The sequence below is a fragment of the Galeopterus variegatus genome, unplaced genomic scaffold (assembly GCF_000696425.1).
Source record: "Galeopterus variegatus unplaced genomic scaffold, G_variegatus-3.0.2 Scaffold976, whole genome shotgun sequence".
NCBI classification, from domain to species: domain Eukaryota; kingdom Metazoa; phylum Chordata; class Mammalia; order Dermoptera; family Cynocephalidae; genus Galeopterus; species Galeopterus variegatus.
This window is the reverse complement of record NW_007727087.1, coordinates 343,686-370,546: the sequence shown is the minus strand read 5'-3', so window position 1 is coordinate 370,546 and position 26,861 is coordinate 343,686. Positions and strand designations below refer to the sequence as shown.

The following is a 26,861-nucleotide window of genomic DNA, read 5'->3' as shown; positions in this document are numbered from 1 at the left end:
AGGAAACTAAGGTTCAGAGTTTTTACATAACTGACCTAATGACACCAAAGTACTAAGTGGCCACATCAGAAATCCCAGGTTAGATTCTGGAACTTATACTCTCTTTCCTATACCTTTACTGTACGATGAGGGGGTAAATCTCTCCTTGTATGTCTTTAAGTAAGTCTTTTAATCTTTATATCCCCTTTTAAAATTAAAATTAAAACCCTCTGCCTAATATACACACTTCTGTGAGGATAAGTGGGTTTACTATTGTGCAAAGCACTGAAGTCCTTGGAAAATAATCACTATTTAATCTATGTATACAATTAAAATTATTTTAAAATGTTTTGTACACAAAAATGTCAACAGTTATATACAAAGACTTAACTTACAGCATAATCAAAATTAACTAGTCTGCATCACAAACCTATGCTTGTTTTAACTGGCTTATAAACACAAACTCCAAATCACTAATTGACTCTCTGTTCCAAAAATCTATTTTGTGTGGCTGAGCACTCGACTGGATTGTGTCTAACCAATCAGTTCACAATTCTGCCTTGTCCTGCTCTACCTTCCTTTTAATGAAGGTGTCTCTTGTTAAATACTGCAGGAATTGCAGATTGTGTTGTCATACCAACTCATATAAAAATACCTTTGGACCTATAATCTAAAAGCAGTTCAACATGGTTGTTTGCAATATGACTTTGATTTTAGAAAAGCAAATCCACAATTTTTGGCCTCAGGTTTTATTGTTTGTTTGCTTTCCTCTCATTTCCAGAAGTAAAAATTTGGACTCAGTGACTTCACAGGCTCAGACCACCTCTAAGACTCTAGGCTCTCTGTACAAATTGTGGCACAGAAAGCTCAGTGGTTATGCATCGGAGTCAAACAGCCATGGATTCAAATCCTGGTCATGTGACTTTTGATAAATTACATAATCCCTCTAAGCTACGGTTTCTCATTAGTTGCAGAGATATTTAAAGGAGATAATTTGTATACACTTCTGTATTGTTTCCTGTTGCTGCTGTAACAAATCACTACAAACTCAGTGGCCTAAAACAACATAAATTTATTCTCGTATAGTTCTGGAGGTCAGAAGTCCAGTGCAAGTCTCACTGGACTAAAATCTAGGTATTGGTAGGGATGCATTTTTTCTGAAGGCTCTTGAATCATTTTGTGCTCATTCAGGTTGTTGGTGGGATTCAGTTCCCTGTGGTTATGAAACTGAGGTCCCTATTTCCTTTGCTGGTGGCCCCTTCTGTCACCTGCAAAGCCAGCATCACCCATCAGAGCTGTTCTCCCACTTAAAACCTCTTGTCTCTTTGATTTTCACATCTCTCTGACCAATCCTTCCACCTTTCTCTTCCTCTTTTAATGGCTGAGATGATTACTTTTGGCCCACCCAGTTAATCCAGGATAATCTCCTCATTTTAAAGTTAACTGATTAGTTTAAAGTGAACCTTAATTCCATCTTCAATTTTAATTACCTTTTGCCATGTAATGTAACATAGTCACAGGTGTCTAGGATAAGGACATGGACCTATTGGGGCCATTATTCTGCTTATTATAAGCTCTGAGGATAATACCTGAATGTGTAGTAAGAGTTCAATAAATAGTCATAATAGCCAATACTATGCTTACTCTCTGGCTGGTGTTGATCTAAGAGCTTTATGAATATTCATGTATTTCATCCATATAACAATCCTTTTAACATGAGGCATGAACTATTATTATCATTCCCATTAACAAACAAGGAAATGAGGCACAGAAAGATTAGGTCACTTCATTGACCTGGTAAAAGGCAGAATAAAGATTTGAACCCAGACAGTTTGGCTCCCTATTCTGTGCTTTTAATTAAGATCCATTCTTCATTTCAGTGTTATTATAACAATCAGAAAAACAAGAAAGCCTTTGCTTAAACTAAATGCCAGTAATGATAAATTACTTCAGTGAAGGGTAACACCACTATTGCTATGACTATAGCATCTTTACTTCTTTATCCAAGGTTGTTAGACCTGCATTTGGGGCTGACATTCCTTTATTGATCTGGTTGAGTCTTCCCATGGGGTTGGGAAGAAAATCCTTGCTAAATGTATTCCCACAGGGGAAGAAGTTAGGGATCTCTGTTTTTAGATTCCAAAAACTGATTACTATCATAATGAGAGTTCTTAAATCCCTCACGTTCTATTGAAATGCTATTTCATTTCATTTTAAAAACTTACTTCAACATCAATATGGAAAGTGAGAAGAAAGTAAATGACCACCTTTTTGGATGACAGAATACCTTTCATGCTCCTGCACAATCACATCTCCTTTCTTCCAGGAAGAGAGTGCCCTGGGAGAGGCTCTGGGTTTACAATCCAAGCTGACCAGGCTGCCCATCTGTACCTGAACCAACTTTTTCATTGGGTTCTTTGAAAAATCTGGAGCAGAAGCTGAAAAGGAAGAAAGAAGAGACAGATTGAGAATTGGATCATTGATTTAGTGAGAATTAGATCATGGTTTTGACTTGTAAATTTTAAAGGTCGAGTTTATAATCATTTTTAAAGGTTGCTTGACATGTAAGATGTCAGTGCTTGATTCACTTGATTTACTGTGCACCACATAAAGGATTTCAATGCAAAAAAATTAACTCGTGCTATTGTGTTTTCCGGCAAGTTCTAAATCTTGAGATAATTATACAAGAATTTTTAAAGTTGACTGTGAAGATTTAAAATAGCTAAATCATGAGTTTATTAAATCAAAGGAAAACATTTAGCATAGAATTTTTTTTAAGTTAGTACTATGAAGTCAGGAATAGAGTTGGTCTCTGTTGTTGACCACTAGGACACAGCACTTGGCACAGGCCCTGGAATTCAGTACGTGCAAGGCAAATGCTTTTAGAATGAAGGCTGAGTATTGAATTAATATTCTCAGTTATAAAAATTTATTAAAATGAAGGCTGAGTATTGAATTAATATTCTCAGTTATAAAAATTTATTAATTTCTATACGGGTAATTCAAACATTCCTCTTGTATTATAAAATTTTCATGTGGTTATGTTTAACCTCTAAGTTGGGGAAGAATAGTATCATAATATAATATATTAAATGCTATAATATTACATTAAATATTATAATATGTAAAAAAATCATGTTTGCTAAGAATGCATGGGAGGTCAATCCTGAAACAACACCTGAATGTTCAAGATACATAATAATGTGTCATTCGAATGAAATGATATGTTAATCAGAAAATCACTCTTCCTTTTACTACAAATGTGGAAAAAAGTTAATAACCTAGTGCATTTCCCCAAATATCTAATGCTCTGTCTTATGGCAAATCCTAGTGAATATATTTTCTTGATATGTGGAAATCTTACAGTGAATTATGTTATGTGATTATATGATGCTACATCAGAAGGTCCATGGGAAGACTCATATTATCTTTTATTTTCCAGGAACTTTTTGAAGTACCAGCATATAAATCATTGTGGTAAAGAAGACATGCCATCCAGAAATTGTTGGCCTTAAAAATTAAGATCCTGAGAGAATAACTTTTACAAAAATAGAACACTTGTTTATATTTGAATATAATCTTTTTTTCCCTAAATAGCTCATGTTTTTTTCCTACACGATAACCTCACGTAGTTCATTGAATAGGAATTCATCCATTTTAAAGGTGAATAAACTATAGCTTGACAGGTTAATTTACTACGAGTACAGCAATGCTTTGACTTAAGGACTTGTGTGTAAATCCCTCCTCTTTCTGTCATAATATCCCACTTCTCCATCATGAAATAACAGTAGACAGATTCCAGGGGATGACCTCCCTTCCCTGGCTTCAGCCCTCCTGGTACAGGTGATACATTTCTAACCTCCAGGGACCAGGGATGAGAGACTTACTTTCCATTAAACCTTGACATTTTGGGGCTGGATAATTATTTGTTGTGAGAAGCTGTCTTGTGCATTGTAGGATATTTAGTTGCCTCTCTGGTCTCTTCCCAAAAGATACTAATACACAAACAGACAACCAAAAATATCTCCAGACATTTTCAAATATTTGCTGGGGGCAAAATCATCCCCACTTGTTGAGAACCACTGAGTTAAATCAATCAGGGCCTTACAACATTCTGGCCATATGGACTGAGTCAGTGATGGGTACTGACCAAATCAGGCTAAATGGGGCCAGTGGCATGCAATTAAGAAAGCTCTTTCTTCTACTGGACGGACTGTGGTGAATCAACTCAACATGTTGGGAAACATCATAGTGAGACAACGGTGATAATATTTGAGCCCTGGATTCAGGTATGATAAAATCCAAATTCTTCATTTTAATTACATGGATCTACGCGTTCCTTCCTTCCTTTTTTCTTCCTTCCTTCCTTCCTCTTATTTATGCTATGTTATTATGTTATGCTATGCATACTACGCTGTGACATTTTGTTTGGATTTTCAGTCATTTGAAACTTAATTGTCCTCCTGGTCAATTGCCCTAAATGAGATAGAACATTTACTTGTTTCTCCTATATGTAAAGTGCAAAAAGAAGAAATTAATTGATCATTTCAAGTAGTGGAGCCCTGGTTAATTAAGGCTTCACTCTGTCGAATGCTGGACACTTCTACCAGGGTTACTAAGGACAAAACCAAGTCCTTTTGAACTGAATATGATTGATTCAAATTTTGGTATTTTATTTTATGGATCAGCAACAGAGAACACCAAAATCACTTTTTCTCCTAAAAGGCCTTACTTAGTTTACAATATTGGAGTTGGTTAAGGATATCTTTGGCCAACACTTTCTTCCTACTGTTGATTGACTTCAACCTTTGGGTGTCACTTCAGGCCATGATTGCTGCCTTCCCTCAGAAATTGTTAAAATGTATGACTTTATTAGAAAACCTGAGTAATCATGTTGTAATACTATAGATATTATGATGGTGCTTCAAAAATTTATGGAAAATAGAATTAAAAGATAACACAAATCTTTCCATGAACTTTTTGAAGTATCCTTGTATTAGATATACAAATCTAAAATGAAAAGTAAATATTTGTGCTTCTGGCAACAATGGAGGATTTAAGAAAAAAAATTAAGAGAAGAACAGAGAAAGTCTTACCAACAACCTTGAGTTCAGCACTGGAATAGACGAGACCATGTTTGTTTTCTGCTATGCATTGGAACATGCCAGAATCAGTCACATTTAGGTTTGATATTGTAAGAGCACCATTTTCTATCTGTATTCTCTCCTAGATGATAATAAAAATGTTTTGCATATAAACAAATATACCATTTTAGAAGAAAAATAAACATCATTGACCAACATTTAAATTATACATAAACCTCCTACTTTCTTCTCAGAATATTAGGCACTCTGACCCGAAATTTAACCTTTTCCTTATTTGAAATGTGAAACACTAATTTAGTCTCATAGTCACACATTGGAAATATGAATAGACATCCTTCAGTCCCAAAGTGTATCAGTAAAATAAATAACAAAGCAAGAGGTAAAATATGGCAGCCATTTCAGTTTTTCCCTAAGGTTAAAGTTTCAGACTTTAAAAAATGTACCATGAGGTTGATTTGCATCCCATCAATTGTAAAGGTTTTCACGATTAAAAAAAAAATCATGAAGTTAAAAATATTATATAATTTGTACATTAAAAAGGGTTCTAGAAAACACATATTTACCAGAGTTTTTAGGTAGTATGAAAGGTTATGTGTAGAAATTTGAAGAAACATAATTGACTTAGCACACACAAACACAAAAAAGCCAAAATTACATGGCTTGAGAAGTGATTGAGAAAATAAGTACTCATGTAACAAGGTAACCAAGTAATAGATACATGTATTCTCCAGAGGTCATACCAAGTTGTCAAACAGGAAAAGGAAATTACATTCTATATTTGACTAAAGTAAGGCCTTCTCTATTTTCAATACCAAAAAGCATAGCATGTTATTTTACAGACTAAATTCACAAAAATCACCATTTTCCCAATAAAACACAATGTTGAAAAGATCTCCTCTTTGGCAGACTGAGCACTTAATTCTGTATTTTGTCCTCCTGTACCACTCCTTAGATGCACATGAATGTGTGCAAACTCAGCAGTTCACCTTGGTACTAGGTACTGGAGAAAGCATTTACTTAACAAAAAATGGGGACAGAGTGGATTAATCAGGCACATCACCTTACCTCTAGTATCAGGGCTTCTCCATTTTTCAACCATCGGTAGGAGGGTTTGGGCTTGCCACTTGCCCGACATTCCCAGTACAGATTGTCTTCCACAGCTATTTCCACATCTTTTATGAGTTGAACCCAATGGGGCTTTGCTGCAATAAAAACAGAAAAAAAGGAAGAAAAAAGAAAAAGAAAAAGAAAAATTAAAACCACCCAGCAAATGAAAAATAAACATTTTATGCAGGTAAATATAAAGATATGACTGTGAGGAATAGACTAAGGTGAGCATAAAGGCTAGAATTATATTTAATCCACTAAGTACTTACTAAATGGATATGAAACCTTTCTAGATTTGAGCATGGATGTTGCAATCTGTCACTGTCTAAGCCAAATTCATTATGCTTTCTCTGTTTTCAAAATTCTGGGCACTGTTTTATGTTCTTCAGACATCTTTTAGTAGATAGTAATGCAGGTACACAAAATTGATTTTCTTTTCCAAGTATAGCTTTGAATTATGATATCACAATCGATGGCAATAAGTGATAACAACAAATATTGGTCTTAATTATGAACTGAAAATTAGCATCCACAGGACAGAAACTTCTACAGCTGAGGAAAAAAGATTTTCTTCCAGTTAGAAAATAACTCTTAATTAAATACAAACCAGTGAACATCTTAGAAACCTCTGAGCAAATTAAAGTGAAAGCAGGAAGAGATGGATAAATTGGATCAATCTGAAGCATATGATTTTTTACCAGAAAAAGAAGTAACTGATGCAACGTTAAATTATGTATGTAAATCAGTTAGATCAAGTGGATTTATCATTTTTTACTTATGTTTTAGAAGATATTTGGAAAATTCTTTTTACAGATGAAAGTAACATACTACTTACAATGAAAGTCACTCAATATACAGAGTGTATTCAGCCAAGTCTCAGCTTGCATTTTAGATCCAAAACTGGGAGGTGAGATGCCTTACTGGTTTCTCATTGCATTATGCATGTGATGTGCACTGTGAGATTCACATTTGCATTCTCCATATGGAGAAACTGTTTATTTCTCTTTAATTGCAACCATGGGAAGATTTGTCTTTCCATTTCTATCTCATAAAATTGCGTTTTTATAAATGAAATTGAAATGGAACTATGACTGTTTAACTTCTACAAAAAATATACAGGTTCTAAGTTTTACTTTATTTATTTATTTATTTATTTTAACATAAACTCCTTGCCCAGTATGAAGTGTAGTTCAGTCCCAAATCACTTCTCTCTACTTTATATTAAAACACATTTTCTCCTTTAAGGAATTATCAACCTGAGATGACATGAGACTGCAAACAGACTCACACATAAGCGTTTGACTGAGACCCGGGTTTCTAACAAAAATTTCCATGGACTTCCCATATTAATATTTTTTTTATCCTAATGGGGGAATAATTGGCTGACTAAGCCAATTGTAAGATTACACCAGCCATATTAATCATAATTTCTCCCCTATTCCATCATGTAAGATCCAAATATTCCATCATACTATATTTTTACATAAAATATTAAAGCATATAGCCAGAGAACTGCATGGCATCTATTAAATATACTAACTTTCATGAACCTCTTTCTGCCATTAATTTCTTATGTATTTCTTAGGTACATATTGTATTACCTACATAATGCACTAACGTAATAGCTTACCTTCTTTACTAAGTATAGTGAGTGCTGTTGGTTTTCTGCTGTGTATTCATTTCCTCTCTTTCTTATTCTAAAATAAGCCCAATTTTTCATTCATTTATCCTCCCTTCCAACACCTCACCTTGTCCATAAAATCCAGGGAAACTTGACCTTCTCCTTTTTTACAAAGGGAAGTTCCTAAACTGTCTAATTTAATTTCTCCTTGCCAATAATTGGTTTAGGAGTGAACATGTAGCCAGTGAGATTTGAGGAGGGGATTGCTAGAGGTTTCGAAGAGAGGAAGGATGAGTAATGATTGATGTGTTGATCCCTGCTGACAGCCATTTTGTGATCATTACGAAATCCAACACGCAGAGAAAGGAGAAGGGTAGGTAAGAGCAGAAAGAAAATCACAGAGAAACTGTGCCAGGGCCTGATTATAAACTTTTTGAATGCCAATTTAGCTTTGGATTGCTCATTATATGGGCCATACAATTGTTTATTATTTATAGAGGATTGCCATTACATACAGCTAAACACATTTCTACTAAAACATTAAGACAGCTGGAACACCCTGTGTTTTCTAACAATGGTCATTTCTTACTGTGGATCAGGTAGTGATTGCTCAGAAAGAAGGAACTAAGTTAGGAGATGAGAAAGGGTTACTTGCTTTGTGGGGGCCTTAGAGCTCACCAGCTACATGAGTCAAGTGCTCACAACACCCCTGCCCCCTACCATTTCCATATTATCCTTCCAACCCAAAGACCTTGACACCTGGGTAACTTCTGCACTATATTTTCTAAACTAATCATGTAACAAGACAGGAGAGTAACAAAACAGGATGACTCATGCTACCAAAACATTGCTCCATTTTGTTCCTGACAGATCTTAAAATCTTATGATAATGTAACAAGAGTCAATCTTGTTAGAGGTAATACAGTGGTAGACTTCAAATTTTGGGGGGAGAAATTCATAATAAGCCCTTTTAAAAATATTTATCTCTGCAAATGTTTTCCTCCCTGCAACATTTATGCGTGCTATACAAATTTGCACTGCAAACGGCTTCATTTTCCAGTTTCTAAAATAAATAGAATATAATACAATTTGCATTTCACAAAAATGGTCAATTCCCATTAGTTTTATAATATTTCTAATGATTAAATTGCAAGTATATATTCACTGAGCTTACATCTTCATACACAGGTGCATTTTGTGAAATCACTTATTTATTCTAAGTCATATTTTCATCAAAAACCTAGTGTTTTAAAAAAACAAAATAGATTTGAAAACAAATTTTGACAAAAAGAGACAATCTAATTTTCCTACAAATAGACTCTAAATAAACGTAACATAATTATTCTTTCGCTACCCAAATGGAGCAGTACATCAAATAAACATGATTACAAATTAAAGGCAGCAGAGTACAGATACATTATTGGAAGGGATAGAGTAACACTGAAGAACTCAACAAGATCCTGAGTTTATGTGGTTTGTCTAATGCAGTAATTGCAACTGTTCCCCCTAGACCATTATTTACTTATTTATTTAGCCAAGTAAAGGTAATAAAGAAAGATATAAAACCACCTTTTCTAGAAGAAAGGACAGACAAAATAAAATCTTTCTCTAATGTGTTCCAGTGTGTAAAAGGTTATTCTTAGGAAAAAATATGAAATATTTCATTATCATATGAATCATCTTAAAATGCAAAAGGAATGTGTCTCCAACTCCACTGCAAAATTTTATTTCTTTTTAATTCCTGCTATGAGAAATGTTTATCCTCAGGTAACAAAATGAGAGCAAAATGTAGAACAGAACAAGCTGAACACTGGAATTCTGTTATAATCTCCCACCCCCCAACAACCATAATATTTTATAGATGAGAGAGCAAAAGCCCAAAGTAGATGCTCACCATAATAAGTGAGACGCCCTCTGGCAACATTTTTTCCTCGTGAATTCTCAGCAATGCATTCATAGGAACCTGCATCTTCCTGTTGGAAGTTGGGGATTTCAAGCATACCATTGAACTTCCTTAATTTAATTTTACTGGAAAAAGGCAGTCCATCACTTCTTCTCCAATTAATCTGAGGTACGGGACTAAGAAGAAAATTGTCAAGTTGTCTGCTATTGTCTGGAAACCTTTTGGACTTGACAAAGCAAAGCTTTTGTTAAGATAGAGCAATAAGGCTCAGGTTTTCAAATACAGAAAAACACGTCCAGTTTTCAATTACATAAACCTAATGCAAAAATTTAACTCTTTAAGTTAATATTTTAATAAAACAAACTGCATTTTCTTGAGTTAATTCATGATTTGGAGGGAAAAAAGCCCAATACATACCCACTCTATTAGAATACAACAAGAGAACAAGATAAAGAAAAAGAACACCAATTTAGTTCATAAAATTAGGAAGGCAATGTCATTTTCTCCAAAATGTCTTTAAAGTTTCAAACTAAATTTTATATGTGCATTTTTCCTGTGTTTAATTCTTCCTTTGCTTCTAAATAAAAGGAAAAGAGTCTGTCAAAAACAACCCTGATCTCTTACACCAACCTGGTATTTTAGCACACAAAAGTAAATGTTATAAAGCTTACTTTCCAAGGGCAAAACATTCCAATTTCACAGTTGAACCTTTAGCTGCTGGAAGAGTTTCTGGAAACTGAACTTCTATTTTGGGTTCATATTCACCCATTACACCTGTAAATCCACAAAATAAAGTTAATAGTTTCAATGTTTCCTTTGGAATTGCCTCGTTTTCCTTAAATAAAATTTTCTTTTGCTTCATTTTGAATCAGCTTCTGCTGGTTCTTCAAATTACTCACTAGAGCTAACTTGGGTCAAACATGCAACATTAATAAACCTTTAAGAACTTTGGATTCACTGATTCATAACTTACCACTTAACAGAGCAGTTTTAAGAAAACCACTATGCCTTTTACATTATATAAAATGTGGGGCTTTTAAAATTCTGTATTCAATTTCGACATTTCTAGTCAAACTGAAATATACAATTTATTATGACTTCTTGAAATTTCCTTAAGAACAAAAATTACAGCAGGGAATTTACTTAATGATACCCCAGTAGCATAGACACCAAAGTAAAACTTATTAAATGGCTTACTGGAGTCAAGAAACAGTGATTTAATAAATGGGAAAAGTCAAATTCAATTATAACTGACTGGAAAGAAGTGCTTCAATGCTTTGTGGTCATGGTATTATGCTGTATCAGATGGGGTTTTGTGTAAGTGGGTCAACTACCCAGGCTTATAAATCTGCTCCCTTTTGCAGCTCATGGACTCTCTTTAAACAGCTATCAAGGTGTTGATGAAACAGGTTTTTTTCTTTAATGATTTTTTTATAGATGCTTTTAAGCCTATCACAAAATATCCAGAGCTTTAAAAACCTCAAGCTGGCAAAAGTCAGGACAGGTAACTTCGCAGAAATACAACATGAGCTCTCATGCTTGGTTTAATGCTCTCCTGTCAGTGTCCTGAAATTCTTCATAATTTTTCAACAAGGGGCTGCTCATTTTCACTTTGCAATGGTCCTTGCAAATTACAAAGCTGGTCCTGGCTAAGAATTATGTATAAGGACCTATGGTTTATAGAATCATTTTTGTCACTGTACTGAAAAAAAAAATGAAGTGATAATTCTTCAAGATATACTTTTCGCTTTTCCCCATTTGTCTTTGCTTGTAGTCAAAACACAATTTCCACTCAGAATTACACTTTAAAAAATTTCATACCATCAGAACGTAGCACCAAAGGAGTCGGAGAGCCTAGGACTCTGGCATTTGTCACTGCACTTGTCACCACACATGTGTAATTTCCCACATCGGATGGCTCCACCTTGGCTATGTAGAGATGCCCTGTCTCTTGAGAGACAAATCTCCGACTATCTTCTTCAACAATTGATGGATATTCATTGAAGATCCAAGCATAAGATAGTTCTAATGAAATTTTTGAATAGAGAAGAAGATTCTATTATTAAAGAAAGTTTTCCATAGTATGTTAGAAATTACAAAATCACCTTTACTTCAAAGTAATGCTTAGCACTGTTGTTGCAGGTCATGAAGAGAAACAGATATGTGAAATGATTCTGTGTTAATTCTTTACTGTTATGGAGGACACTATGGATAAGCATTCTTGTGGGAGCGACATTATTACTGTCATTATATCCCTGCTCCACACACCTCCTAACAAGCCTCTCTTGCTCTGGTCTTGCTTGCTGCCTTTTAATTCATATCTCCACACTGCACGTTCTATGATCTTTCAAAATTACCAATTTAATCATGTCAGTTCCTGACATCGAACTTTCCACAAATCCCTAACTTCTCAGGAATAATGCAAAATTACTTAACCTGAATATGAAGCTCTTTGTGGTTCAGCCCCTGCTTAAAGCCTTGGCATCTCAGAAGCCCAGTGCTCTCTCTTGTACCTGGGTCTTTGCACATATGGCTCTCATGGCCTATGAGTCCCTTTGTCTGTGTCCTCTCTTTTGCTTTCTCCCCTTTCAACACCAAACCCCATGCTTCATGATAACTTCTAAATTGTTTTCAAAGCTTGGTTCCAACATCAGGAATCACCTCTTCACAGAAGTCTTCCTTAATCCTCCTTGTCTGGGTTGATACTCCTATACAAAACAACCCTAAGTTTATTTTAACTAAAATATTTATTACTCAGTATATAATGATGTATTACTTGTCTGTCCTCCCACCACTTGGTAAATAAGTAATGTTAATTTTTATTCCATCTGTTTGTCCCCACCTCTAAATTAGCAAAATAAAACATTAAAAGGCATTTAGAAGGTCCTCAATAAAAACATTATTGAGTTAATTAAGGATTAAATTATGCTACTACCTCTTATGTAAAGTCCAAAATGATAGTTTTCTTAAATTTTAGGGCCAAGGCAAGCCAACTTTCTGCAAAAGAACTATTGTTCTGTGTTATAATGAGTGCTATAATTATATTATATAAACAATATAAGTATACTATGTATTAATTAAATAAACATTATGTTGCTTTGTTCTATATGCCCAGATTGTTCAGAGCCAAGTTGATATTTAAGCATAGTTACTGTGGTTGACTTACTGACATCCTTCTTTCCTCGGCCCTGTTTTCTGTTACAATTGCATTAACCTTATTGCATTGGTCCATTACTGTAATGCTTTTCCAAAAGAACTTTTGGAAAACATATGGAATCAAAATAAATTGAATGAATAACAAGTTCAAACATATTTGTCATAATTCCAGTGGTGAAGAATCTTTCCATTTGGAAGAGGAGAACAGTACATCAATACGCAAGTAATAGTGAGAAAATGCATCAGGGCAGGATGAAAGTTGCTGTAGATTTCAAAGGCAGAAGAGGTAAGCATCTTTCATGACTGAAGAACAGACCTTTAAGGACAGGAGAACACTGGGACAAGCAAAGATAAAAGCATTCCAGGTAGAGCAAAGAGCATGTGAAAGGCTGGCAGAGGAGAAGCATGCTGAGCACCTGGTGGAAAATGTCTGACTGGCACTCTCAGTGCAAACGTAAATGTTTGATGTTTCCAGAGATTAGCAAACCAACTGCAAATTTTACAGATGTTCAGAAACATTGATTTTTAACCTCAAACTGATCTTTAAATTATGCTATCATATTGATAGAAAGTGTTTCATGAAATTCCAGTCAGTCATGTGATAGGTAGTAAGATCTACAGCTGTTAGATTTTAGGGAAAAAAAGTCTCAAACATCCATTCCACAGTTAGCTCCACGCCAGCACTGATGGTGCATTTCTCTTGCAATAGTACTGAATAAACCATAGAGGAAAATAATGCTGAGAGGCATGTTAAATTTCTTCTGCAGGTGTTAAAATTGACAGCTGTTATAGCAACAGCCCTTCAGGGTCTTCCTGCTGCTCTAAGAATATAGCCCCATCCCAACATTTTCCTACCCGTACAACCCCACCTTGCTTTAAAGGAAGCAAAGCAATCTTACTCTGCTTTCCAAAATGTTCTTTATGTGAAGCTAATATGGTTATCCCTCTCCCTAAGCCACCCAGATGGAAACCTCTAGTGCTCCCCAATATAGCAGACCTTAGCTGGGCATTAGGAATAAGACATCAATCTTATTAATCCAGTTTAAACTAAAATAAGTATGGTTGATGAAAAGAACTCTGATTTAGAGTCAGAAAACCTGAAATCTGGTAAATTCATGGAAGGGAATATTACACAGCAATGATAATGTATGAACAGCAACTCTACGAAACAACTTGGAATAAATATCACAAATGTAATTTTGATTAAAAATGTTCAACATAAAATAGTATATGTTGTTTCACACCATTTTTATATCTTTAAATTAATATTTTTAATACTTAAAATATTATTCTATTGTTAGAGAGGCATTGTGGTGGTTTGTCCTATATGACATAGTAACTGGCTGACTGGTAGGAAAAGCAGAGGAAGGAAGTCAAAATTAAAATCATTTTAATGCTGCTCCCCAAATAAGCATGAAGTGGATACATATGAATCAAGGGGTGGACTGTGGTAGACACGGATGTGTCCCACCAAGTCTCACTTCAAGAGAGTTGACTGGTGGCCTCTATCTGCTGCCCCATGAGTGCTATGGCCACTCCCCTGATCTGCTCCTAGCTAACTTAATTCAATGGGGGCATTAATGCTGGCCCAGTCCTGCCCAGTGCAGGATTTCTCTAATGGGCAACTCTGGCTTGGAGACTCCCCAACATAATGGCCAGGATATTCTAAAAACTGTGCTGCAGTTTTCCTATCCAAGTGTTCTTCCTCTTTCTTTGTTCACAGATATGGGACCTGAATCAGAGTCTGAGAGTCCGTTTGTCTATTTCTGCTCCCTCCCCCTTTATCCGTCACAGGCACTTCTCCAGTAATTTCTTTTACAAGTCTGATTCTCTAATCTCATCTCAATGGCTGCTTCTCAGAGAACTTGAACTGACATGGGGTTGCTGAAATTGAGTAACAGACTCTATTGTATTTAATATTGCCCCCCCATCCACAGATCTGGAGGAAATGTCCATTTTAATTGACTTCTTTTCCCAGAGACAAATGTCTCTCTTACCAATTTCCATCAAGATAATCCCCTCACCTCATCCCCAGGCTCCTCAAATATGCAAACTGACTCCTGACTGATTCTTAGTACTTTCCCTCCAGACAAGTGAAGACAAGTCAACATCCCAGAGAAAAACAGTGTAAGGCTACCCTGAGGTCCCCACCAAAGACAGAAGAAAAAATTCACCATTTATTCAACTCTCATCTCCATGGGATAAGTTGCTGAGCAGAAACCCTAAACTCCTATGCATAATTTGAAAACCAAATAGGGAGAAGCTGCTTGCAGGAGTAAGGACTCCTGCATTATTCTTTTAGGAATTAGTCTGATTGGGCAGAGTTAGATAGAGGTCTATCTCAGACTTGTACATGATATCCCTTGAATTACAAAGAGATGACATTCTTCAACAGTCACCCAATGCAAAATCGCATATGTGACCCTCATAAAATTACACAAGAACTACATATCCTGTATATTTTACAGCATAGAAAGACACTTTAAAGCATTTCATAAATACTTCCGTTCTCTTCATTTCACAACAGAACAGTTTGTATAGTTTTAAATTAAAAGCATCATATTGTAAGCCACAAATACACCCAATAAAATTTATTTTTAAAAAAGCATAATAATTTGGCCTATTGGAATAAAATGTAAGTAAATAATACAATGGTCTTCCTCCATCACTTCTTCAAATATATCTTCAGAAAATCAAGAGAATAAAAATCCTTGACTAATGACAAAGAAAAACTCACTCTCAGGTTTTGAGCTGGGGTGAGAAGAAGAAACAGGAAAAGTAGGATAAGCAGCCACTCAGGTTGAATGAGGCTGCACGGAAAACAGATTTTGAGACAGAGGCAAAAAACCTGGAAATAAATATCCAGTGAGTCATTGGAACATTTAAATGTAAGCTTAAGAGAGAGTTTGGGCCTCACACTGGTGTGGCAGGCAGAATAACTGCCCCCAGAAGTCCATGTCCTAATCCCTGAAATGTAGAGCATGCATAAAGCAAATATACTTCACGGGGCCTGGTTTTCCAAAGCTTTGCAGTTTCAAATATTGACCTTACAAAAACCAGGAAATTTTCCCCAGGCTCTTTAGTCTCTGTTGTAGGATAAAGAGTTGTAACAGAGCAAAGCTGCTGGTTCAGAGACAGACAAGTTACTGATTGATATGTAAAGATACTGGGAAGCTGCTGTAGGGAAAAGGAATGTTTGTTAAAATCAAGCTTTTGTTAGTGGATTGACTTAATTGCATGTTACCAGCTTCTATTGTTAAACTTGTTAAATGGCTCTTAGCAAAAACTCCACCCATGTTCTCTTCCTGTAACTTCCTGGTCTGAAGAATAAATGCAGGAAGAGAACCCCAATTCGTGGTTAATTTCCCAAATGGAAGGGAATGCTTCTCTCTTGAGGGTTCTGGGATATTAATCCCTTTTTGAGGCTTCTCACTGCTCAGTAGAGATGGGCTTTGAGTAATCTTTGGCAGCTCTAGCACCCAGGGGAAAAGGGGTGACAAATCCATGGGAGACAAAGCAACACTGAAACCTAGGAATATATTACTTGACATGGCAAGAGGGACTTTGCAGATAGAATTAAGTTGAAGATATTAATATGGGAAGATCATCCTAGACTATCCAGGTGGGCCGATTGTAATACCAAGGGTCCTTATAAGAGAGAAACAAGAAGGTCACAGCCAGGGAAAAGGAAATGTTTCATCAGAAGCAGTGGTGGTAGTCAGACAAAGATATTTCAGGATGGTTACTCTTGGTGTGAAGATGGAGGAAGAGGCCATGAGTCAACGAATGCAAGTGGCCTCTAGAATCCAGAAAAGGCAAGGAAACAGATTCTCTCCTGAAGCCTCCAGAAGGAATGCTAGCCTGCCTGTATCTTGATTTTTCACCAAGTGAAGCAGATTTTAGACTCTGCACCTCCAGAAATGTAAGAGAGTAAATTTGGGTTGTTGTAAGTCACCAACTTTGTAGTCATTTGTTACAGCAGCAATAGAGTAGCAATGCACATGGCAAGGGAACAATGTAGAGATGATTAAGTTAAGGATTTTGCTTAGAATGTGGGTGGGCCCAGTGGAATCACTAGGGTCCTTGTAAGGAAAGGAGGGAGAGAGGAGTCAGAGGAGGTGTGACTATGAAAGCAGAGGTGTGAGTGATGTGATTGCTTGCTGGTGGCCAAGAGTCAAGGAATGTGGGAAGCCTCTAAACACTGCAATAGGTAAGGACATGGATTCTCTCCTAGATCCCCCAGAAAGAACAGCACTGCTGACTGCTGACACCTTGATTTTAGTCCACTGAGACCTGTGTTGGACTTCTGATCTACAGAACTATAAAGTAATGAATATGTGTTATTTTATTTATTTATTTATTTATTTATTTCCTTTTTGTCTTTTTTTGTGACCGGCAACGGATCGCAACCCTCAGTGTCGTGCCCACACTGGACCGGGACCGGCAACGGGATCGCAACCCTCAGTGTTGCTCCCGCACCTCGCTCAGCCAGTGAGCGGCCAGTCTGTATGTGGGATCCGAACCCTCGGCGGGAGCACCGCTGAGCTCCCAAGCGGCACACTGTAGCAGTGAGCCACTGGGCCGGCCCTGAATATGTGTTATTTTAAGCACTAAATTTGTGGTAATTCATTACAGCAGCAATAGGAAATTAAGACAAATGATAATAATAGTTAACAGTAATCGAGTCTTTATTATATGCCAGATATAGTGCTAAGTGCTCTAGATAGAAATTCCAAAGAAAAACAAATGATCAGAGACAAAAATGTGGAGAAAAACTGTACTTGGAAACTCTAAAGAAGAATCAGATTTTATACAATATAATTATAAGATCAATATAATGGGGGGGGGAATATTCCAAAACAGATATCAAACTACAACCACCCCCAAACAAACTATTGATTGATTATTTTTTACAAAAATTCAGACCCTTAAAGACTGATGGAAAAGAATCACATATGCATTTAACATGGTGTACACTTTCATGAGAGGTATGCAGAAATTCATAGCACCGGCTTTCTCTTTGAGATGGAACGAAACATAACTTTTATGTCTTAAAGGATATACACTAACTTTTCATTTATTGACTGCATGTCTGTGTTAAAATATATATGGCATCACTCTGAGAACATTTGAAGATTGTGATTTATTGCATTCTGAATAAAGTAAAAAAAAAATATCTGCGGAAATACTATCAGAGTTTACTTATAAAAATCTGCATTTGCAATAAACATCAATTGTATACTGCAAAGTAAAATATATCAAATTGGCATTCTTTAGAGAGTTTTCAAGATCATTTTAACTACTATGATAAATAAAAAAGCTGTAAAAAAATGATAATTTTATATACTCAAATAAGCTAGACTTTACGAAACCTTTCACAACATCTTGTGTAAATCACATGCACATTATGTCAAAATGACTTGGCCAGTGGGCTTACTATTAACAATGCTACATGGATATTAGGAATGTGAAATATTTTTTATTAGAAAGCCAAGAAGTTTTACCAATCAAAACCATAAATTAAGAAAATGAAATGCTGAGACTCTGCTTTCTAAAAAGTAATACGTTATGAATGACATCACTTCTTCAGCCACATTCCTTCCCAGGTCACTTAAGCATAAGACCCGTCAATTTAACATGAAATATGTCACTCTAGTGTTTACCTAGAGATACATTAATACACATATCACTGACATTTAAGGGTTTATTACCAGTTCCATTATAAAATTCTATTTTGAAGGAGATTTAATCCTTCGTATAGGCATTTTCTAGAAGAAATTCTGTCAAACAAAATTGCAGTTAGCAAAATTGTAAAAGTTACTTGGGCCATTTTCTGTGGTGCTCACTGGGAAGTCTGACCTACTTTAAAACAAGACATATTTAAAAGGCTGTGAAACCTTGCTTGATGTCATGCAAGATTTTTATCACTGACCCATACAATTGTACAATCGGGAAGAGAATTGTGGTCTGGTGCTTACAGGTGACACCGCATAGGTGGAATGCCTGGGATGCAGTACACATTCAACCAGATAAAACAATGTAGAAAAGTGAAGACGATTTAAGGTTCAAAGAACAGTCAATGGTTAGAACGGAGGAGTCTACTGTAAAGCAAAAAGCATTTACTGTCACTTCTAACATCTCAGTGCGTTGTCTTCCAAACGCTGTTAAGTAAGTTGTTGCCTTGGGGACATTATTATTTACAGTAGGTTTTCTTGTTTAGCCTATAAATGTTACCTAAACCATTCTGATTTCAAGTACTAACAACTCTGTCTGTGAGGGTTCTTCGATAAGGAGAATAATGATTAGGGAAAGTAGAAACTACAAATGATATTTCTTTTCTCTCTTTATATTTTAGGGCTGGTGCTAGGTCAAAGGTTAGCAAACTCTGGCTAAGGAGGCAAGCCCAGCCTCTCCTCTGCTTGGTAAAACAAATTATTTTGGAGTGTAATCACACCCATTCAAATGGTATTATCCGCGGCTGCTTTCATGCTACAAGTGCAGAAAAAGAGCTGCAACAGAGACTACACAGTCCATAAAGCTTAAAATATTTATCTGACCTTTCAAGAAAAAGTTTGCTGACCTCTATTCTAAGTCAGCATTATCTATAACCAAGTTATGAGTTTGGCAATCCCTTCACTGTCTATTTTACTATTGCCCCTCTCTTCGTTGTGGGGCTCCCTCCCATGCTGTCCTAACTCCCACATGAAGCTCCCCAAAGCTTATTCTAGCCCCCTAAGACCGCGGTACTCTCCCTCTCTTGCTTCTCTCTCTTTTTCAGTCACTGCCTTTAGTGAGCACATATGAACCATTTCCACCAAGTGACATAAGGTTCCGAGAGATAATGCAGTTTCCTGAAATGCTGTCACCACTATTTTTGGTTCTGCCATTTTCTTTTAGACACTGTAATGCTTTCAGTAGTTACCAGCATCTTCCATCCTACTCTGACTCTATAAGGTACTGCCTTCCCTTGCCTCCACCTTCATTTTTAATGCTTCTGCCAGGGAAGCTTGTCTGCTAACAAGTAGTTTTCTATCTTTCCTGGTACCATGGCTGTTGCTACTGAGATGGCAGTGTTCTTCAGGTGCCCCAGCGATGCTCTTTCCTCCATATTTCTTAATGCAGAAATATGAAGACCATCTCTAGAGGCTACTTAATATTTTTACCTGCATTTTATATTCTTCCTTTTTCTCATAATGAACACTTCTTTTTTCATGAACTCCCCCCCCATCTCAGTTGAAGTTATTTTGGCAGGACTGACACCACCCTTCTCTCGTTGCTCCAAGGAGATCTCAAGATAAAGAGATGCAAAGTTGAGACCAAGGTTAGTGACACTCAAAACAAAATGTCCCGCAATGGCTTAGGGTAAGCGAGGAAGACCAGCAAAAACACTAGCAAGGCATTTACTGACACATGTCCTTTGGCAAATCTGCTAAAGTAGCATTAAAGTTGAGACCAAGGTTAGTGACACTCAAAACAAAATGTCCCGCAATGGCTTAGGGTAAGCAAGGAAGACCAGCAAAAACACTAGCAAGGCATTTACTGACACATGTCCTTTGGCAAATCTGCTAAAGTAGCATGACATTGCCAAAGAAAAGAGCTTAAATTTTTATATGAGAAAATGAGACCTAATGAGAACCGGAGAGAGTTATTGTGATGCTTCACAAAGACTTGACAATTCCCTCATGCCACAGACTCAACTTGCAGTTACTGCAACCCCCAGCTTGGACCTGGATTGGCTGGTACCACAATGAGACTCAGGAAAAGAACCCCAAAATAGTGGCATTGGCACTTAAGATTGAACAGACTTTGGAAATATAATGCATGTATTCTCTGCTTTATCATTTTTATTATCAAAATACACCTTTTCAAAAGAATTCAGAGACCCTGATTATGTTAGAAAGCAATCTTAAGATTAACTCAAAATCAAAATGCTGCTGACGACTAGAAGTTTCATTGACAAGAGCTGCTCGTGCAGGGAAAAGGAAGTGCTTTGTAATAGCACATTTTGCACACTGCTACGCTTGACACAATGTGTATTTTGGTGTGCAGATCTCAGACCTGTGCCAAAGTCCTATTGCCAGATTTGCAGTCTCTTCATCCCTTATACTAAATAGTGGACATTTTTTATGACTTCAGTGACAGTAAATAACATTTTCTTTTTATGTGCAGTCCAGGAGAAGATGAAGAATCTCACAGGCTCAGGGGAGTGCTAATTGGAGCCAATTATAATTTGATTGACCTGCCTTGCTATTAAAATGATTTGCAAAATTTATACTGCCCTTGCAAAATGGAAATTTTCTTTAGTACAGTCTAACTACAGGAAGCCCACCCTTTAATAAATCCAAAGGTGGTGCTTTGGGGTTAAAATTCCCACAACAACTCTCAGAAGCTAATTCCAGAGAGGGGCTTCATGGGGTTGCAAATGATACAAAAGAACCCTGTAGATAGGGAAATGTGCAATAATATAACTGAAATAATTAAGAGCTAGTGACCAAAGGAGCAGCATCACAGTAACTGTCCATTCCTCATTAGGTCTCATTTACTCTTATGAAAATTTAAATCCCTTCCTTAAGGAATGTCATGGGAGCTTGATTGTTCTCTTCTTGCAATGCAAGTGATTTTTTAAAGCAGAATAAAATGTCCATTTTCACTGGTAAACAGAAATGAGATCATTAGCAGAAGATGAAGTCACCCTGCCAAACCACAAGGGTCTTCTTACCAGAGACAATAAATGATTCCTTAGGAAGCTGGAAAATTAATGGGTTTTTTTTTTCTCTCTCTTTCTTATACACATACGCACACACAAAAAGTACTATTACATACCATTAGTGGCACATCAAACCCTTCATCAAAATGGAGTTAAACACCATTTAATAACTTATTTTAAAAGGGATATTACCCTTTTTCATCTAACACTTCTGAATGATAGGTTTAAAATAAAAAGTGACAGCTTCAGTATAAATTACACCATGAAAATAGTGCAAAGCCATTTGGCTTTTAAGAAATAGTGGCTATTTGAATATTTAATTATGGAAGAATATGCAATTATGTCTGAATATCTGAAATAAACATGAGAACAACAACAACAAAAAATGCCCAAAGAAATCAATAATCAAAAGTAATCCCAGTCTTTCAAATGAGTAGGGGTCTGTAAATGCCAATTTCTTTAGGCCATAAAGGATTATGCCGGAGATTTCACAGCAGCCTCAGGTTCAAGTCAAATATAGAAAGCAGTTTGCAGGCTTCAAGAAAAGTGATAGAAAACAGAGTCAGAAAAACAGCATTTGTACTGCCCCAAGTTTCCCTGCTGTTATGTTAAATAATAAATATATGTGTTTATACATGCATTTCTTCTCTGTCTCCACCATCTTTCCAAGCCCTGTCTATCTGGGCTATGCAGGTATATCCAGGGAAAAATCTATCACTCTATGACTCTGTAGAAATGTCTTTCAAAGCATGGAAATTAACTGCAACAGCCTGAAAATTTTTTTAGCTAAATTTTAATAATTTAGCTGAAAAAAGCCCTGCTGATGTTAGAGGGAAATACACATAAAGAAATACAAGGTTACCACTCAAATTCACATATCAGTTAAAATTCTCATTTGTTTAGTGTTTGACTTTCATACAAACTAACATTATTAACTTTAAAATTTTATTTCTGACAAATAATAATTGTCTATTTTTATGAGATACAATGTGACATTTTGATATATGTATACAACGTGAAATGATTTGATCAAGTTAATTAACATATCCATTAGCTCACATATTTATCATTATTTTGCAGTGAAAACATTTAAAGTCTACTCTTTTAGCAATTTTGATGTTTTGAAATATGAGGGTACTTCAAAAGTTTATGGAAAGATTTGTATTGTCTTTCAATTCAATTTTTCCATGAATTTTTTGAAGTACCCTCATATGTATACATTTGGAATGGCTAAGTTGAGCTAATTAACATATGTATTATCTCACATACTTTTTTTTGTGATGAGAACACTTAAACTCTACTCTCTTAGTGGTCTTGTAATATATAATACATTGTTATTAACTATGGTCACCATGCTGTGCAACAGATCTCAAAAACCTCCTGTCTAACTGAAATAGTGCTGTAATATATAATACATTGTTATTAACTATGGTCACCATGCTGTGCAACAGATCTCAAAAACATATTCCTCCTGTCTAACTGAAATAATGTTTTATCATTTAGGATGATTCCATATTTTGGCTATTGTAAATAGTACTGCAATAAACATAGGAGTGAAAATATTTCTTCAGAAATCATTTCTGATCTTTGTAAGCATTTACTACATTGACCAACTGGCTATTGCTGGGGATTGAATGTCCCTCCAAAACTTAATCCCCACAATGACAATGTTAAAAGGGTAGGAAATCCCATTATGGTAATTGAAAACAGGGACATTGGAAAGGTGATTAGATTGTGAGGACCATTCCCTAATAAATGGATTAATAAGTTGATGCTTTAATGATGGTCATGGGCATGGTTCTCAGGGCTTTAAAAGGAGAAGTAGTGAAGAGTTAAGTCTCTCTCTTCAGCCATCCACCGTGTGACACCCTACTTTGCTGTGAAGAGTCACTATCCACCAACAAGGCTCTCACCAGATGTGTTCCCTGGACTTTGGACTTCCCAGCCTCCAAAACTGTAAGCAGTAAACACTGCTTTTTTATAAATTATTCAGTTTCAGGTATTTTGTTGTAAGCAACAGAAATGGACTAATACTGCTAATATATCAAATCCTCCACATTGCCATTTCTTTATATTTGATACCTTCTTATTAATTGTTCCCTCTTTAGAGTATTCTCCAGTCAATGCAAAGAATAATTTCTTGTCAGTTAAAGATTCACCTCTAAAGAAATATCTGATTATCCCTAATTCAGTCTCTTCCACAATTTTCACCACTGGGGAAAAAGGAACAGTTATAGGTGAAAGTTAGCAAGTAAATACAGGCATACCTCATTCATTCATTCATTCATTCATTCATTTATTACGAATACTCATGAGATACAAAGCTGATTGTCCCTCCTCCAGCCCATGATGTGAGGGCCAGATTCATTCTGGGGGCATACCATTACCAGAAATTACTTTTGTACCCTTTGTCCCCTCCCAATTATCCCCCAACCTCCTTCCCCCTCTCCCCTCAATTCCAATTTGTAGCCCTAGGAACGTTCTCTCTCTCTGTCGGATCAGGGCACTACTGTGGTCTTTCTTTCCTCCCTTCTTTCTCTCTTAGCTCCCACATATGAGTGAGCACGTGCGGTATTTATCCCTCTGTGCTTTGCTTGTTTCACTCGGTTTGCCAAAAACCTTCAATTTTTAAAAACGCAGTGTCTGTGAAGTCCAATGGACAAAGTGCGATACCTCATTTTATTGCACTTTGTCTATTGGGCTTCACAGACACTGCATTTTTAAAAAATTGAAGGTTTTTGGCAACCCTGTGTTGAGCACGTCTATCAGTGCCATTTTCCCAACATTTTTAACAATGCAGTATCTTTAAATTAAGGTATGTATATTTTTTAGACATAATGGTATTGCACACTTAATATACTATGGTATAGTATATACATAACTTTTATATGCACTGAAACCAAAAAAAAAAAAAAAATCACGTGGCTTGCTTCATTGTAGTATTTGATTTACTGCCGTAGTCTGGAACTGAACCCACAATATCTCCAAGCTCTGCCTGTAATGTATTGCTCATATTCTGTCCATACCCTGTCCTTATGAGCTCCTGAAAAATGAGGGCTGTTTATATTATATGAGATTCTTTAAATTTCACAAAGACTTTTAATCTAAAATTAATCTCTAGTAGTAGCTCTCCCCTTGCTACGTAAGTGGGTTTTCCTTACCCGTATTCTGTTATTCTACATTCCACCTATCTATTTCCTGGCATACCACTTTAAGTAATAGATGTGTGTTACACTGGTTAATAAAGGTAGATATATAAGAACCAGTAAGTAGTACCCTGACAGTATGTCAAAGGCAACATTTTAACTGAAGAATTCTATAATGCCGTATTCCAGTGCTATGCAGATCTTAAATTTCTTTGTTTGACTACTGCATTAATGAACCTTCTATGCTTTCTTAAGCAGACAACTATTCTAAACTGACACTTCCTCTAATATAAAAATCTAAAACAGATATTGTCTTCATTGTGATTTTCAAAATTGTGGAACAGCAGTACATTGAGGCAGGCAGAGTTAAAGGAACGAAAAGTAAATGTGTCCTAGTACAACTTAAAATCAGTAGTTGAGCTCATTTTTGCCTCAGGCACGAAGGTTTCAAAGCTTGTGCCATACTCCTCAACTGGTAAAAAGGATATTGGCCTTCTAAACCAACCCAAATATTTAATGTAAGTATGATGGTTCTATTTACAGTTGTCCCTAAACTATAGTGAAGTTTATGTTTACTACTTCAATTAATTTCTTTCCTTATACATTTTTCAAAAAGAAACAATTTATAATAGAAGTCTTAAGAGCACTGGCCTTATTTTTTTTTTTTTGAGGTTTCAAATATATTTCCTGAAACAATACAAAGAAATGAATGTAACCACCTGCTCCCTCTCTCAAACATTTCTGTATAAAGTGATTCTAATAAAGGAAACAGGTCTCCTTGTGGGAAAAAAAAAAAAAAGAAAAAAGAAAAAAACAGCAAACCTGTGAGTATTCTTCAACCAACATGATCAAAAGCTTTTCTTTCCATAAAGCAAATATGTAGATCTGCAGTAGAACATTAGATTCTGCCTCGATCAAAGTCGAGAATAAACTTACCAAGGAATTCTAATGTTTGACATAAATGTTCATGGATCCTCTTTTAACCGGAGGGATACTGAACTTTCTTCCTTCAATCACTAATTGAACATCTTCGATTTATTCTAACAACATTCCATTTTTAGTTTCCAAACAGATTCATACTAAACAAGCTGTCCAGCTAATTTATTAGCCTGCATACTTTGATTCTTTTCTTTAATATTATCCAAGGTTATATAAAGATTTCTGTCAATTACATTTTGGCAGTTGATTCTATTAGGAGTGAAAGCAATGCATATGTCTCAGTCACCCTGAAGTCCTCTGCTTCTATACACTTTTTCTGTCTTTTCTGAGACATATGGTGTATAGGGCTCTAGGAATTACTGAACTGCTCATATTTGTTTTGTACCACATTTTAGTTCAACAACATATCTTCTGGGAAATTTATGAGCTTTTTTTTTTCCATCCCTTTATTTTATTAATTCAACTGCTGACCTTCAGCTGGCATGCAATGAAGAGTCTTTCTAGCTTCCAATTTAAATGTGTTAAATCATTGAATATTTAGAGGGCGATGTTTTAGAACAAGCAACCTCATAGCTATATTTTATTTCTGTCATCCATAGACACTTATTATACTAGGGCTCTGATAAAAAAATAAATTTTATCACCTCTCTTTAGAGAAAGATTTTCAAATTCAAGTTAGAGAATCTGTTTTTGCACCATTTGTTCCCCAGAGGAAATGTAAAAGAAGGCAACAAGAACAGTCTTAGCAATAAGGATTTGATCATCAACACCTAGGGTGCCAGATGACCTTTAACGGTGGCAGGTAGACAGAACATGGAACATCTCTCCAAACTTCCTCTTGGCCCCTTATATATGCAGATTTGAAGGGAATTTTCTCTATCACCTAACAAGGAAAAAGAGCAAAGATAACGTAGATAACAGGGAATTCAGAGAGTGTGAAATACAGTTTAAAAACATGATGGTGTTTGATTAAGCTATCTCTCTGGTTGTAAAAACAACCTGAAATAAACTTTTTGAGGCATCTTTGAAAGGAGGAAAGATCTCTGCACTGGAGTCATGGGATTTGAAGTTTAGACCTGTCTTTGTTCTCAAAATATGTGCCTTTGGAAATTCACTTATGCTCTCAGGTCTCAGCTGTTTCTCTCACCCGAAAAATGAGAGAGTTGCATAAGATAGCCCTGATTGCCAATCTGTGGGA

General features: G+C 35.9%; 1 protein-coding gene across 1 annotated transcript in view; it reads right to left on the bottom strand.

Annotated features, from left to right (window-relative positions):
* Positions 1-26,861, bottom strand: part of LOC103591493 (contactin-3-like) — a 159,880-nt gene that overhangs the window by 92,845 nt on the left and 40,174 nt on the right. The window contains exons 2-7 of the mRNA XM_008573968.1: positions 11,537-11,740; positions 10,387-10,489; positions 9,707-9,891; positions 6,150-6,286; positions 5,076-5,205; positions 2,267-2,417 (exon numbers count right to left, since the gene is read on the bottom strand). Coding sequence (XP_008572190.1) covers positions 2,267-2,417; positions 5,076-5,205; positions 6,150-6,286; positions 9,707-9,891; positions 10,387-10,489; positions 11,537-11,740 — 910 coding nt within the window. The remainder of the gene's footprint in view (positions 1-2,266; positions 2,418-5,075; positions 5,206-6,149; positions 6,287-9,706; positions 9,892-10,386; positions 10,490-11,536; positions 11,741-26,861) is intronic.